The sequence below is a fragment of the Macrobrachium nipponense genome, chromosome 4 (genome assembly GCF_015104395.2).
Source record: "Macrobrachium nipponense isolate FS-2020 chromosome 4, ASM1510439v2, whole genome shotgun sequence".
Lineage (NCBI taxonomy): Eukaryota > Metazoa > Arthropoda > Malacostraca > Decapoda > Palaemonidae > Macrobrachium > Macrobrachium nipponense.
This window is the reverse complement of record NC_061100.1, coordinates 116,848,274-116,864,231: the sequence shown is the minus strand read 5'-3', so window position 1 is coordinate 116,864,231 and position 15,958 is coordinate 116,848,274. Positions and strand designations below refer to the sequence as shown.

General features: G+C 39.0%; 1 protein-coding gene across 4 annotated transcripts in view; it reads left to right on the top strand.

The window, feature by feature from the left end:
* Positions 1-15,618, top strand: part of LOC135211086 (selenocysteine-specific elongation factor-like) — a 32,413-nt gene extending 16,795 nt beyond the window's left edge. Inside the window, exons 1-3 of one of the 4 annotated variants that reach the window (XM_064244157.1) lie at positions 5,626-5,818; positions 6,271-6,360; positions 13,675-15,618. In XM_064244157.1, the coding sequence (XP_064100227.1) occupies positions 13,686-15,362 (1,677 nt within the window). In that variant the 5' untranslated portion in view covers positions 5,626-5,818; positions 6,271-6,360; positions 13,675-13,685 and the 3' untranslated portion in view covers positions 15,363-15,618. Of the gene's footprint in view, positions 1-5,625; positions 5,819-6,270; positions 6,361-13,674 lie in introns of those variants that run through there. The other 3 variants (XM_064244160.1, XM_064244158.1, XM_064244159.1) reach the window with 3 other exon arrangements.
* Positions 15,619-15,958: the final 340 nt, after the last annotated feature.

The following is a 15,958-nucleotide window of genomic DNA, read 5'->3' as shown; positions in this document are numbered from 1 at the left end:
CTAGATTCGAACCTCCTGGCTTAGCCTCTTTCAAGGATTTGACGAAGAAGGCTATCTTCCTTTTGGCCCTAGCTACAGCTAAAAGAGTGAGTGAGCTCCAAGCTATTGAGGGCAATGTAGGGTTTAAGGAAGATTCTATGGTGTGTTCGTTTCTTCCAAGTTTCCTTGCAAAGAATGAAAACCCATCACGCCCTTGGCCCAGGAGCTTTGAAGTTCGTAGTTTATCTTTTCTAGTAGGGGAAGAGCCTGAAAGAACTCTTTGCCCTATGAGAATTATGAAGTATTTCCTTAAGAGGAAGGAACAACTTAAGGCTAATCAAGATGTGCTTTGGTGCTCCATAAAGGACCCCACTCGGCCCATGTCGAAGAATGCTCTTTCCTTTTTTCTGAGAAGCCTTATTACAGAGGCACATGTTGCCTGTAAGGAAGATCATTTTAGACTACTGAAAGTGAAAGCTCACGAGGTGAGAGCCATCGCAACTTCGCTTGCATTCAGAAAAAATATGTCTGTGCGGAACTTGATGGAGGCGACTTTTTGGAGATGCCAATCGGTTTTCGCAAACCACTACCTACGTGATGTAAAATCACATATGATAAATGCTTCGCCTTGGGTCCTTTCGTATCGGCGGATTCGGTGCTGGGGCAGGGAGCTGAAACTTATCCTGTGTAAATTTTTTATATGTTACCCTATATTTTATATTGTTGTTTTTTGGTTGTCTGAAAGAGGTTGCAGGAGGCACCTCTTTTTGTCGTAATATTAACCCTTTGTATTTTGGTTAGGTGGTCTGGTGGGTTTTGGCTCCTTGCAGAGGTAGTGGTAAGGATCTGTTAGGTAAGCGGACAAGGTCCCTCTAACAGCATCCGACTTGGATTCTACCACAATAGGGGATCACATATCCCAGTGGTAGATCCGAGAGTCTTTCAGCATCAGGTCACGTCCTAGCTGTAGCTCTCCAGGCAATGCAGACTCAGAGATAGTATCTATGAAGTCTTCATCCTGAAAAGGTGAGAACCAAGGTTTTTATATCCTACAACATTAGTTGTTTCCCGTCTTACCTGTATTATTGAGCTGTCTCTTACCCTCCACCAAGGGTGCCAATCAGCTAAGTATATATCTGTCAGGGAAGTTCATGTACAAAAATGATATTGTTAAACTACAATAAAGTTTTGTACATACTTACCTGGCAGATATATACGATTAATGGCCCACCCAGCCTCCCCTCAGGAGACAGGTGGAAGAGAAAAATCTGACAAGCTTACGGGAGTGGTTCGTACATCCGCCCCACCCAGCGGCGGGTAAGGGGTAAAGGTAGACCACCTGACCTACCTGTCGCGTGTGCCGCGAGATTTGAAATTCTGTCGGGAACGTCGGAGACTATAGCTAAGTATATATCTGCCAGGTAAGTATGTACAAAACTTTATTGTAGTTTAACAATATCATTTTATTTCCTGGTTCGAGTTCTTTGCAACAGAAGGTTCTAGTCCGTGGATGTTCATTTGAATGTGGTTTCTGATTTGTCTGTTTCTGAAGTTTTAGATAGCATTCCTTCGTCTTCGAAGGTTCCTCTTTCTGTCTGTGGGTAAATTTGGTTCATCTTGCGGTAGTGATAATCCTGGTTATCAGGTTGTCGATCAGTTCCCAAACCTTCAGGAAGATAATATAGTACTAGAATTGTGAAATTATGCTAAATAGACCAAAAAGATACTAGATTTATCATTGAATTATGCTACAATTATGCCAGATTTTTAGACTAATGATCAGCTAAATATTAAAAGGCTAGTGATTAATTAATAAAAGGATAGTGATTAATTAAAACAATAAATGTTATTTGGCATTTTAATATTGATCAATTTATTTTGTAGAGTAGAACAATGTTGCAAAATAGATTTTTCAAACATTCCTCAAAATTTAAAAACAAATATTTATAATTCTTCTTAAATTCATACTCCAGCCTACAGACTTTATTATTTCTCAGAATTAAAATAAATTTTCTTTTGGGGGGGTGGGAATACTGCCTGAAACATTCCTCAAAATAAAATGAAACTATTATCTTCAGTTAAAATAAATATCTAGTCTACTTACTAATGCCACTGTGGATATGTATCCTTTGTACCACTGCTTCAAGCATCTTGTTTGTTGGTTCATACTTAACACATACAGTTTTGTACATGAACTTTCCTGTCAGACATATACTTAGCTTACATGTCTGCCAGGTAAGTATGTACAAAACTTTATTGTAAAATAACAATATCATTTTTCTTAATTCCCTCCCCACTTAATATCCAATTAGCCAGGGACCACGGGTGAGACAGATCAGCTGAATTTGCGTCTCTATGTGACTCCGACAGAAGTTCAAACTTCGAAACCTAACCGTCCAACGTGTCTCATATGGCTGGTGACAATTAGAGTAGCCTACATTTATTCATGAGGTTTTCTTGTTTCATCTAGGCCTGCGAACAACTTATGGGCCCCCAACCATAGGAAATCAGCCAGCTTTTTGTTTTTGGTCCTTTGGGTCTAGGCTAGTTGTTGTAATCATCCGGTTTTCTTGTTTCATGTAGACCAGCGAACAACTTATGGCCCCCAATAATAGGATGTCACCCACCTTTTTGTTTTTGGTCCTTTGGGTCTAGGGTAATTGTCGAGGTCATCAGGTTTTCTTGTTTCATGGAGGCCAGTGAACACCCTATGGCCCCCCAACCATAGAAAGTCGGCCAGCTTTTTGTTTTTGGTCCTCTGGGTCTAGGCTAGTTGTCAAGATCATCAGGTTTTCCTGTTTCATCTAGGCCAGTGAACAACTTATGGCCCCCCAACCATAGGAAGTCAGCCAGCTTTTTTATTTTGTTCCTTTGGGTCTAGGCTAGTTGTCGAGATCATCAGGTTTTCTTGTTTCATGTAGGCTAATCTTCTGCTCACTCGTTCTGGACCCGCAAGCTTGGAAAACAGATGCGATGCTCCTGGACTGGACAGGGCTTGATTTGTATGCCTTTCCTCCTTTCAGTCATGTAGGCCAGCGAACACCCTATGGCCCACCAACCATAGGAAGTCTCACCAGCTTTTTTATTTTGGTGTTTTGGGTCTAGGCTAATTGTCGAGATCATCAGGTTTTCTTGTTTCATGTAGGCCAGCAAACACCCTATGGCCCCCCAACCATAAGTAGTCAGCCAGCTTTTTTATTTTGGTATTTTGGGTCTAGGCTAATTGTCAAGGTCATCAGGTTTTCTTGTTTCATGTAGGCCAGCAAACACCCTATGGCCCCCCAACCATACGAAATCAGACAGCATTTTGTTTTTGGTCATTTGGGTCTGAGCTAATTGTTGAGATTATCAGGTTTTCTTGTTTCATGTAAGCCAGCGAACACCTTATGGCCCCTCAACCCTATGAAGTCAGCCAGCTTTTTTATTTTGGTCATTTGGGTCTAGGCTAATTGTCGAGATCATCAGGTTTTCTTGTTTCATGTAGGCCAATCTTCTGCTCACTCGTTCTGGACCCGCAAGCTTGGAAAACACATGCGATGCTCCTGGACTGGACAGGGCTTGATTTGTATGCATTTCCTCCTTTCAGTCATGTAGGCCAGCAAACACCCTATGGCCCACCAACCATAGGAAGTCTCACCAGCTTTTATTTTTTTTGGTGTTTTGGGTCTAGGCTAATTGTCGAGATCATCAGGTTTTCTTGTTTCATGTAGGCCAGCGAACACCCTATGGCCCCCCAACCATAGGAAATCAGCCAGCTTTTTTATTTTGGTATTTTGGGTCTAGGGTAATTGTCGAGGTTATCAGGTTTTCTTGTTTCATGTAGGCCAGCTTTTTTATTTTGATCATTTGGGTCTAGGCTAATTGTCAAGATCATCAGGTTTTCTTGTTTCATGTAGGCCAATCTTTTGCTCACTCGTTCTGGACCCGCAAGCTTGGAAAACAGATGCGATGCTCCTGGACTGGACAGGGCTTGATTTGTATGCCTTTCCTCCTTTCAGTCTTATAAGAGAAGTGCTCAACAAATTTGTATCGCATCGGAAGGTGTCAATGACATGGCCCCATTCTGGCCCAGAAAGGAGAGGTTTCCAGATCATCTCCAACTGCTTGTAGGCTTCCCTAGGCTTCTTCCACAAAGTTTCTCACTACTCAAACAATCCCACTTCAACAGTTACCATCAGGGGTTATCCGCTCTGGCCTTGACAAGATTCAGACAGTCAGGAACCTTATCAGAGCAAAAGGGTTTTCTTTCAATGCGGCAGAAACTATTGAAAGGTGCAGAAGAGCTTCTTGCAAGTTATACCAGTCAAAGAGGAGGATTTTCAGAAGGTGGTGCAGACAGTCACGTATCCTCTTCTTCGACCTCTTTAGCCCAAATAGCAGATTTTTTGCTATTTTTAAGAGAACGAAGATAGAGGACTCAATCTGTTGACTAATCAGGATATCAGCGACTTGATTAAATCTTTCAAAACATTGAAGGTGGAAAAGTCTGGGGATGTCTCAAAGAACCTGGACATAGTTTTGAAGTGGCTTTCAGGTTCACATTATGAACCGTTGCGTTCAACTTCTCTTAAAAATCTTATGAAGTAGATGCTGTTTTTAGTGGCTTTAGTGACAGCTAATAGAGTGAGGAAAACTCAGACTATTAGTAAGAATGTGGGTTTCGCTCAAGGTGATGCAGTGTGCTCATTTGTAGGAGACTTTCTTTCAAAGAACAAAGACCTGTCAAAGCCTTGTCCTTGTTCTTTTGTAATTAGGAATCTTTTGGACATATTGGGACCAGAAGAGGAGAAACTTTTGTGTCCTGTAAGAGCTATCAGGTATTATCTTAATAGAACCGAGAAGATAAGAGGAACCTCTAATCGTTTTTGGTGTTCGGTGAGAGATCCTTCTCGGCCGCTCTCCAAGAATGCAGTTTTATTTTGTCTGAGAAGTCTCATTGTAGAAGCACACGTGTATAATATTTCTTTGTCCTCTATTCTTCAGACCTCATACTGGAGATCAAAGTCAGTGTTTGCGTCACTTCCTCAGAAGGATATAGAAGCAGCTTTTGAAAACTGCAGTAAGTTGGGGCCATTATCCATGGTTGGTAATGGTGTTGGGAAAGTAACCATAGGGGGCCTTCTGTCCCTCTACTGTATCCTCAACTTGTTTATTTTGATACATGCTGATTCTTTGGGAATCCTATGGGTACAAAGTACCCTTCAGGTTTTATGGTAGGCTTATGGTTTTTAATTTTAGTGTTGCTAATGGTGGTTTGATTTTTTCTGGTCTTCACCTAGGGCAAGGGCAATTTGAATGTTCTCTTTCTTAACCATCCAACTACAGTAAGGACGAGCCTGGCCGCTACTGCCACGTCTCCTACAGGTGATGAGAGCACCGACCAAAGGCAGTACTCACCTGCAGCTGCTCTCTCACCAGGTTAGGTACAGCAAGCATTTTATTAATGCAAGCAATCTTATTTTTCAGTCATTAACTTATTTAATGTTTGGAAGATAAAATGTCCATGTTCCCACCTTCCTAGTACGTAATGTGGAATCAGCTATGTAATTGTTTGGTAAGTCTCTTAAAGGAAGATTATATTTTTATGAAAAAATAATGTTTTACATACACCTGCCAAACAATTACATAATCAAAACCCTCCCTCCTTCCCCACAGAAGGACATGGTGGCTGAATGAATTGTTGGTCTGAGCAATGAATTGTTGGTCGTTTGCTCAGCAGTACCAGGTGTTCCTGAAAGTGGGCAGGTCCCATTCACTTACCCTAACAATAGCAGCACTGCTGCCAAAATTTGAATTTTCAACTGCCGAGGTAGGAAGCTTTCAGCTATGTAATATTATGGTAAGTATATGTGAAACATAAGTTTATCATGAGAATATCATATTTGTGAATTTGTTCCTTTGTATATTAAGGTATGTATGTATGTATATTCCTATAGCAACATTCATCGTAGTATGTATAATCCTTATCCAAAAAAAGTTTTTTTTTACTATTCAAGTGTTTAGTAAAGGTATGAACATCTACCTGCTTAAAGGATTTCAGGTTTTACTGTAAAGTGACTTCTATTACTATTTGGCTGTCATATAGTGCCACTTAGTTAAAGAAATTTCTTTCAGTTTAAATAAACCATATGTAAGAAGGCCAAGCAGGAAATCTAAGTCACGTTTTTGACTAGAAGGAAAAGAGCCTTGGTATTAGATATCCCAGTCATTTGCTCTTTATATAGAATTAATTTTCTAGGTATTTTCCTCATTGTTTTTGGTTGATTTTTTGTCAATTTTATTTTTTCCCAGTGGTGAAAAGACTGTCAGGCAAACCTGACCATATTTGTAGTTAGAAGAGTTGTGGCTCAAGAGATAAACAGGGAGCAACAAGTTTTAAAGGTAAATAGTAAAGACTGATCCAATTGAATTAAATCTTAGAGTTTATTTATGTTTACGTAAAAGTAGCGGTTTAGCTTGTACTACTGTATCTACAAAGCATAAAAGCTGTATTGCAATACACTCTCTGAACACCTGAATTAGCCCTGGTCACCAGACCAGCCTGAACATAACCTCACTCATACTATACCCACACTTGGAAAAATTTTAACTACCAGCGCTACCAACGCTGCAGGTAAACATTGTTTACTGAGTTACCTAACTACCATTGGCATCACTGCTGCCAAACATCGGCCAGCAGACGGTTCCCACCTTCAGTCACTTTTTGTTCGCTCGACGGATATCACGTATCCCATTACAAGCGAATGTTTTTGGTTCTCATCCCGACCCCTACAGCAAATTAAGAATAGACCTGTTGTTGATGACCTGCATTTAGTTTTGGATTACGTTTTAGACTCATTTGGATATTGCTTAAATAAGTTGACGGACTCGGCATTTAACCATGGATTCCTCATAGAAAGGCTTCTTCAGCCATGCTTCCGAAACCTTCCCCTTCTACACCCTCCGATCAGCACGGCACCGATGACGCAGTAATTCCTCATTCCTGCTTGGCCTTCAAGAGAAGGATGAGTATCCTCAGACACGATTGACATTCTATGTGTATAAGCTGTAGAAAGGTACAAAGTAGTGTAACTCAAAGATGTTATGAATGTAGGGACAGGTCTACAGACCAGATGGAAGGATATGTAAAGCATAGGAAGGCGTTAGCGGCCAAGAGCAAACGCAAGGTAGCTATTGAGCCTATGAAGGCAGAATCAGAGGATTTGGAGTCAGTGCTCTCTAAGTAACTTAAGGATAGGCTGTCTTCCAGTATGACAAGTCTTTTTTCTAATTTATTGACTAAACTGAATGAGGATTCTAGTAATAGGGAAACAATGTCCAATCGTTCTTTTTCAGCTCCCCTGCCTGTTCCAGAACCAGCCCTAATGGGTGGCGGGGTTAATGAAGATCCACAGACCCGAAGGGTAAGAACTGTCAGCAGCAGATTTCCCCCTTTCCCCTGAAAGTGTAAGTTGTAAATATAACCTAACAATAGGCGACATGAAGTCAGTTAGGGATGCTACCATAGATGTATTGGAAGAGAAGTTGCAAGGACAGCTCTCTTCTTGTTCTGATTTCAGTCCTGGTAGGTCTGGGTCTCCTTTGGATCCTTCAGAATTTTTGTTCCCTGCCGCTAGTTTGCCTCGTGGTAAGTCAGTTAAGCCTTCCTTGGATATGATAGGGTCAAGTTTGGCAGTAATAAGTAAGGGGGGAATGAATTTATATATTTTTTATCCCTTAAAAGGATGGCTTCGTCTCCTTCTTTGGTATCCTCTTCGTCTTCGCCCTTTCCACCTGTCTTGGGAGTTACTCCAATTTCTTTACCTTCTAAACAGACCTCTCAGGACTTTTCTTATTCTTCCTTTTCAAGTCACGTTTTGGTGCCCCCTTTGGTACCTTCATCGGTATTGTCTCAGACATCTTCAAGGGATGTGCCTCCAGAGTTTTCCATTTTCCCAGTTCAAGTTTCATCCCGGGTTTCTGGTACTCCTTTTCCAGAAAGGAATTTGGGCAATACAGAAGTATCTTGAGATACGAAATTAATCCGTTCCGAGGCGCCCTTCGTATTATGAGGTTTTCATATCTTGGACCACATTTTACATTTAAAATGGCTAATCCGTTCCAAGCCCTCCAAAAACACCCCAGTAAATTATATTTCCAGGCCTACAACACATGTTCTAGGGTTACGACGCCGATCCGACGGAAGAAATATAACTCCAAAAAGGCAAAATACTGTACATACTTGAGTAATATTCAACTGCATGTAATGTTCAACCCCATTTTTACTGCATATATTTGGACTTTAGCATATGTCCCTTAGCAATAAGCCTAGCCTATGTTAGCGGTTGCTACTGTAGCCTAGTCTATGACTCTGACATCTAAACCTAAGAAGCTAAAAGCTTAGAATATGCCAATAAAATGTATAAATAATCAGTATGTACTCATTCCAAATAATTATTAATTAATCATTAACTATAATACACAAACAAACAAAAAAACCTTCCAATCGATTGTTTACATTCAGCTCTTACGAGTACTGAATGAACGCCAAGCAATCACTTTTCCTAGGACACAGTATGCCATAAATTTTCATTAGTATCTCTCTTCAACTAATGAAACTACCAAACAGTATAATAACCATTCATTTCTATTCTTTATTCTATCTTTACCTAATGGAGATACCGAGTTACTGACAGCTATAATGAAACATTTACGTAACGTAATATTAAAACAGAAGAAGAATTCCAAAAATATGTATTTGTTGGCTTTGATGATAGCAGTCTGATTCATTTTATATTTTATATCTAATTCACAATTTTTTTTATTAAATGTATTGCATGTACTCATTTCAAATAATTATTAAGTAACCATTAACTATAATAAAAAAAAAAAAAAAAAAAAAAAAAAAAGCTTCCAAACTTCTGTTTACATCCAGCACTTACGAGTATTGAACAATCGCCAAGCAATCACTTTTCCTAGTACACAGTTAGCCATAAATTTTGATTATCTCTCTTCAACTACTGAAACTACCAAACAGTATAATAAGCATTCATTTCTATTCTTTATTCTATCTTTACCTAATGTTTTTTTTTTATTAAATGTATTGCATGAATAAATGTTTCAATTTACAGCATCCTTTTACCAATAGAATACTTAAAGCACAAGGGGTAGATGCTGACCAATAGGAGAGCAGGATCTTATGGGGTGACTAGCATTAGGAACCAATGGGAGAGCAGGAGGATGGTGGCGAGTTTACTCAGTTGGCGGCGCGGGAGTTTTAAAATTGTTCTCAGTGGTCTGGGTGAATCTCGGGACTTTACAGCAACAACCTTTCGTAACTTGAGCAATTTTCGTATGTAGAGCTGTCAAATTTTTCTTATTTGCTTTCGTATCTCGAGTTTTTTGTAAGTTGAGCCTTTCGTATGTCGAGGTACCACTGTATGTTCAGTTCAAACCAGCCGATAGGTTTGGGCAAGGAGTTGTTAGGTATGGAGCAAGTGCATCAGGCACCTTTGAGAGATTCAGCTCTTTCTCAGCAGATTTCTACAGGTTTGCTATGCGCATCGGTTCCTCTGCCTCCAGGAATAGCAGCAAATAGGCTCATTAGTGACATCGCTGCCAGTAGACTACAGTCAGGTTTTAACCACTACGTTAAGTGCAGGCCCGCAATTGGGGGTCCAATGGTGGTTCTGAGTGTGACTTCTTTCGTTCCTCCTCTTCCTCCTCCTCCTTCTTTGGTTTTCTCTCCTCTGGTTCAGGGTAGTACAGGTGTTTGGAATAAGGGTTATGGTGTGGGTTTAGCTTTGGTTTTGATGCCAGGACTGTCGGCGGTTGAAATTCCATCTTCTTCCTTTGATGTTTCTGTGGTTGCAGGTGTCTGTCCTCCCAAGACAAGGGTTTTTTTGGTGGTGTAGGTATTGCTGCTTCTCTGCTCATTGGTTCTGGTGCAGGTTATGTGACTCGTTTTGCTCCGGATCTGGCTCCTGCAGTTTGCAGAACCCAGGTGGGTAGGTTCGGCTATGGTTGGCATGCAGGCTACGCCATACTCTCTTGGGGATCCGAATCAATACCGAAAAAGTAAGCTTTCTCCTTCTCAAGTAAAGACCTTTTTGGGGATAGTAATTCAGACGTGTCCTTTGAAGGCTTTCCCAAGGCGAGACAGAGTATTGCCCTGTCTGGGGCAGGTAGATAACTTTTTGTCGAACCGATCCCAGCCTGCAAAAGAGTGAAGTTTGTTAGGGAGAATGTCATCTCTGTCCCTTTTGATTCCAGGCTCTCGTCTCCGGATGCGTGCTCTACAGGTGTGTCTCAGGAACCGCTGGGACTTTCGGGAAGAGAGCACAGTGATAGTCTGGGATGATTCCGGCCTCGAGGATCTTCGATGGTGGTCAGACAAAAATCATCTGACCATTTGCGTAAGTCTAGCCCTCCCGATTCCGGATGTTCATCTGTACACAGATGCCTCAGATCAGGGTTGGGGAGTAGCCCCAGAGGAAACTCAGGCCGAGGGCCTTTGGAGGGTTCTGGATCGGGAGGAGTCGATCAATTTCAGGGAAGTAAGAGCAATAGAAGAAGCTCTAAAACAGTTTGTACGGCTGGTAAATGGAAAGGTCATGGCGCTTTTTTCAGACAGCACTACGGCCTTAGCGTATCTAAAAAAGGAAGGGGGCACAAGCTTGGCGACTGAATCAGATCTCTCAGAGGGTATTGCGCTGGTGCGAGAACCACAAAGTTTCGTTGCTTTCCCAATTTATTGCAGGAAGTCCAAGGGAGTGAGTGAACCTTAGCATAGGAAGAAGTGCAGCTCTTGCTGAGGTGGTGGTACTCTCCCCTTTGGGCATCTCACCTGATGGACAGAATATGGGCGAGTTCAGACTTTATGCAAGTAGATCAAACTAAGTTACCTGCTTATGCCTCAGAGAGGTTGGGTTAATACTAGAATTGACCCCACTTCTGTCTAAATCTTGTTAACCCTCTAATGCCGATTGGACGTATTAAACGTGGACATAAATTGTCTGTCGGGTGCCGATTGGACGTATTAAACGTCGATAAAAAAAGTTTTTTTTTTAAATTCGCGGAAAAATACTTATAGGCCTACCAGCCGAAAACTTTTGAATCATGCACCTTGACATAATTTTTGCACCATTTTAAATTAGCCATTGCATGGAGTATTATATATGAAAATGTGCACAATTTCATGTAGAATACAAAAAAAAAAATACTCATGATCGTAGCTTTTATCAGTTTTGAAATATTTTCATATAAATAACGATAAGTGCCAAAATTTCAACCTTCAGTCAACTTTGATTACCGAAATGGTAGAAAAACGCAATTGTAAGCTAAAACTCTTATATTCTAGTAATATTCAATCATTTACCTTCATTTTGCAACAAATTGGACGTCTCTAGCACAATATTTCAATTTATGGTGAATTTATGAAAAAAACTTTTTTTATGTCCGCGCGGTAACTCTTCCGATAAATTTTTTTGTGCGATTGTTGTAATGTTTGCACCATTTAAAATTAGCCGTTACATAAAGTTTTATATGTGGAAATGTGCACAATTTCATGCACAATACAACTAAAAACAACCCATGGTTGTAGCTTTTATCAGTTTTGAAATATTTTCATATGAATAATGATAAGTGCCAAAATTTCAACCTTCGGTCAACTTTGACTCTACTGAAATGGTCAAAAAACGCAATTGTAAGCTAAAACTCTTATATTCTAGTAATATTCGATCATTTACTTTCATTTTGCAACAAATTGCAAGTCTCTAGCATAATATTTCGATTTATGGTGAATTTATGAAAAAAAAATATTTTCCTTATGTCTGCGTGGTAACTCTTCCGAAAAAATCAGAAATTTTGTCGTGCGATTGTTGTAATGTTTGCACCATTTTAAATGAGCCATTACATAAAGTTTCATATATAAAAATGTGGGCAATTTCATGTAGAATACAAAAAAAATGATTGAAGGTTGTAGCTTTTCTCATTTTCGAAATATTTGCATATAAATCACGATAAATAGAAAAAAAACCACGTTCGGTCAAATTTGACTCTACCGAAATAGTCGAAAAATGCAATTGTAAGCTAAAACTCTTACAGTCTAGTAATATTCAGTCATTTATCTTCATTTTGCAACAAATTTGAAGTCTCTAGCACAATATTTAGATTTATGGTGAATTTAAAAAAAAAAACTTTCCTTCCCTCCGCTAGCGGATTCTCCGCCGCAAATCTCCGAAATGCTTACGTCGCATTCTCGTAATATTTGCTCCATTTCATATTAGGCGTTTCATAGAGTTTTATATATGAAAATGTGCGTAATTTCATGTAGAAAACAACAAAAAATAATTGAAGGTTGTAGCTTTTCTCATTTTTGAAATATTTGCATATAAAAAAAATAGTGGACCCCCCGTATTCGCGTTCTCTGGATTCACGGACTCACACATTCGCGGATTTCTCTTGGGAACATTTCCCTGCATTATTGGCGGAAAATTCACGCATTCACGGTATTTTTCTATGATAAATATCCACAAATTCCTGGGTTTTTTTTATGAATTTCATCATAAAATGCACTTTTTGTGATAAAACTATTCAAAAAACCAAGTAGGAACATTTTTAGTGGGTTTTTCTTGAGTTTTAACTAGCAAAATAGGCTGATTTTAGCATTTTATAGGGGTTCCAAACATTCGCTGGTTTTAACTATTCACGGGGGGGTCTGGTACGCATCCCCCGCGAATACGGGGGGACCACTGTATATATAAAAAAAATTGACATTCTGTCACTTTTAACTCATCTGAAATGGTCGAAAACTCCAATTGTAAGCTAAAACTCTTACAGTATAGTAATATTCAATTGTTTATCTTCATTTTGAAACAAATTGGAAGTCTCTAGCATAATATTTAGATTTATGGTGAATTTATGAAAAAAACATTTTTGTACGTCCGCGCGTTACGAATTCATGCATCATTTTGTGATAATATTTTCTCTGTGTTGTTTTGATCGTTTTACAATGTGTTATATACCAAAATGATCGCAATTTAGTGTACAACACAACAAAAAAATTACCTCGCTAGCTTTAACCGTTTTGCTCACAGCGCGATTTGAATACAATTATATATGAAATTATGTTTTCATACCATCATATATCGCATTATTTATATATGATAATGATATTTTTTTATTTCTGATGGTTGCATACTAAACTTCAGGCAATGACAAAAAACGGAGCCAAAAATGAACTCTTAATCTTGAAAACTAAGCGCGCTGTGATTTTTTAAAAAAAACTATTTTTTCCGCTTCAGCGCTCACTCTGAGACCCCCTCGGCATATGGGAGACGATTTTTATTATACCCCTTCGGCGTAAGAGGGTTAATTGGGCTAATTCAGGTGTTCAGGGAGTGTATTGCAATCTGAATGACTCCCACCCTCCTCCCCTCTTCAATGATTAATGATTATTGCGATTGAAAATGGGAACCATCTGCTGGTTGATGTCTGGCAACAGTGTTGCCAATGGTGGTTAGGTAACTCAGTAAACAGTGTTTACCTGCAGCGTTGGTAGCGCTGACAGTTAAAATTTTCCCAAGTGTGGGTAAATGAATGGGGGTTATGTTCAGGCTGGTCAGGTGACCATATCTAATTCAGGTGTTCAGGTAAGTATTACAATATTAGTTTTATTATGAAAAACTTCATATTAATAAAAAAATTTATTTTCAGGTCCCGTGAACATGGAGGACAAGATTCTCAACTTTAATGTTGGGGTACTGGGTCATGTTGATAGCGGGAAGACGTCTTTAGCTAAAGCTTTGAGTACTGTTGCTAGTACAGCATGCTTTGATAAAAATCCACAGTCAAGGGAAAGAGGCATAACCATAGATCTTGGTTTTAGTTCCTTTGTTGTTGATATTCCTGAGCATCTGAGTGCTTCAGGATGCAGTAAACTTCAATATACTCTTGTGGATTGCCCAGGTCATGCATCCTTAATTAGGACAATTATTGGAGGAGCACAGATCATTGACGCAATGATGCTTGTTGTAGACATAACTAAGGGAATGCAGACTCAGACAGCAGAATGTTTAGTAATTGGGGAGATTCTTTGTGACCATCTTTTGGTTGTCCTTAATAAATTAGATTTGATTCCTCCTGAGAAACAAAAGGCAAACATTGAAAAAATGACAAAAAAAATTCTTCTTACACTTCAGCATACGAAGTTTTCAAATGCAAAAGTTATACCAGTTGCAGCAAAACCAGGCGGCCCAGAATCTCCAATAGTAGACCCTATTGGAGTTGTAGACCTAATTGAAGCTATGAAAGCCTTCTCTTACATCCCAAAAAGGAACAGTGATGGACCTTTCTTGTATGCTGTTGACCACTGCTTTAGTATTAGGGGTCAAGGCACAATTATGACTGGAACAGTCCTTCAGGGATCAGTTGCTGTTAATGATAATGTTGAAATACCAAGCCTTAAAGTTGTCAAGAAAGTGAAGTCGATGCAGATGTTCCGCCTGCCAGTTGAAAAAGCATCTCAGGGTGACAGGGTAGGTGTGTGTGTAACTCAGTTTGATCCCAAGCAGTTAGAGAGAGGATTAGTTGGGGCACCAGGTCTCATACAAACTGCTTTTGCAGTTGTTGCAAAAGTTAGTAAAATATCTTATTATAAACTTCCAATTGAATCCAAGGCAAAATTTCATGTTACTCTGGGGCATGAAACTGTTATGGCTAAAGTGACATTTTTTGGTACTGAAGAGAACTTGGTTGATAATGATAGATTTATTTATGATCATACTTACAAACACCAGCAGGAACTGATTGATTTGAAAAAGGTAGACAGTAATGAAAGTGATTACATACCAGTATGTCAGTTTGCCCTTTTGGAGTTTGAAAGAGTTGCTCAGATTCTTCCAAATTCTATATTGATAGGGTCAAAACTTGACATGGATGTTCACACCAATATGTGCCGTTTAGCATTCCAGGGAAAAGTTGTAGAAGTCTATACAGAGAAGAACTATCATGAAGTACAATTAGAAAAAATAAAAGTATACAAAAACAAAAGTAAAGAAGGAGTTGTGGAAAGATTGGTGAATGACAGTGAAGTGATTGTTAAAAATCTTCTGAAAAAGGATACCAATGTCCAGTTATTTATGGGTTTAAAGGTAAAATTGTCCACAGGTGAAGATGGAATTATTGATGGCACATTTGGCTTGAGTGGAAAGTTAAAAGTACGTGTTCCCAGTGGTTTACTTGACACTACAAAAGCATTACTACAGAAAGCCCCAGGAAAAAGAAAAGGAAAGGCAGCACAAGACAGTCAGCCCAGTGATTCTGAAAATGTAGTGCTTATAAAGGTTACGCTTAACTTCAAAAAATTTGTGTTTAGTAACGATAAAAAGTTTATACAGACGTGATGTTTAGCTTTAGTTTTCACAGATGATTTTGGACTTTAGTATGAGAAATTAAGAACTGTTATAATTATGTTCACTTATATTTTATTATTGCTGTTGTTAAATGTCAAATTATTTCCTTGTTGCATAGTCCTAAAGTTGACGGTAACAGTGCAGTTTGGTACATTAAATAACACTCACTTTATATATTTTTTAGTAACAGTGAAACCTTCTACTGCAGGTTGTTGAACCCTTATACAATATATCCACAGCTGTTTAAGTCTCATTGTTTTATTCATTCCTATGCATAGTATTTTCTCACTGTAAGTGGAGAATTGACTTTGATTTGTTGTGAGAGAGCTGCCTGCCATTTGACTGACTAGTTTGTTTATGTGATGTTTTCATATATATTAGTGTGTTGCTGTTTTTGCTCTTATCTGTTATAATATGATGCCATAACGTGCTGTTATAATATGATGCAAATCCAACCCAATATTTTACCCTTGTGTTTTGTATATTCAGTACTATTCTGATATAATTTTTCATTCTGACATAATACAACCCTACAACTTAATTAGCCTTCAGAGTGGTAAGCCTGGTTTACTGTTATTACTTATATC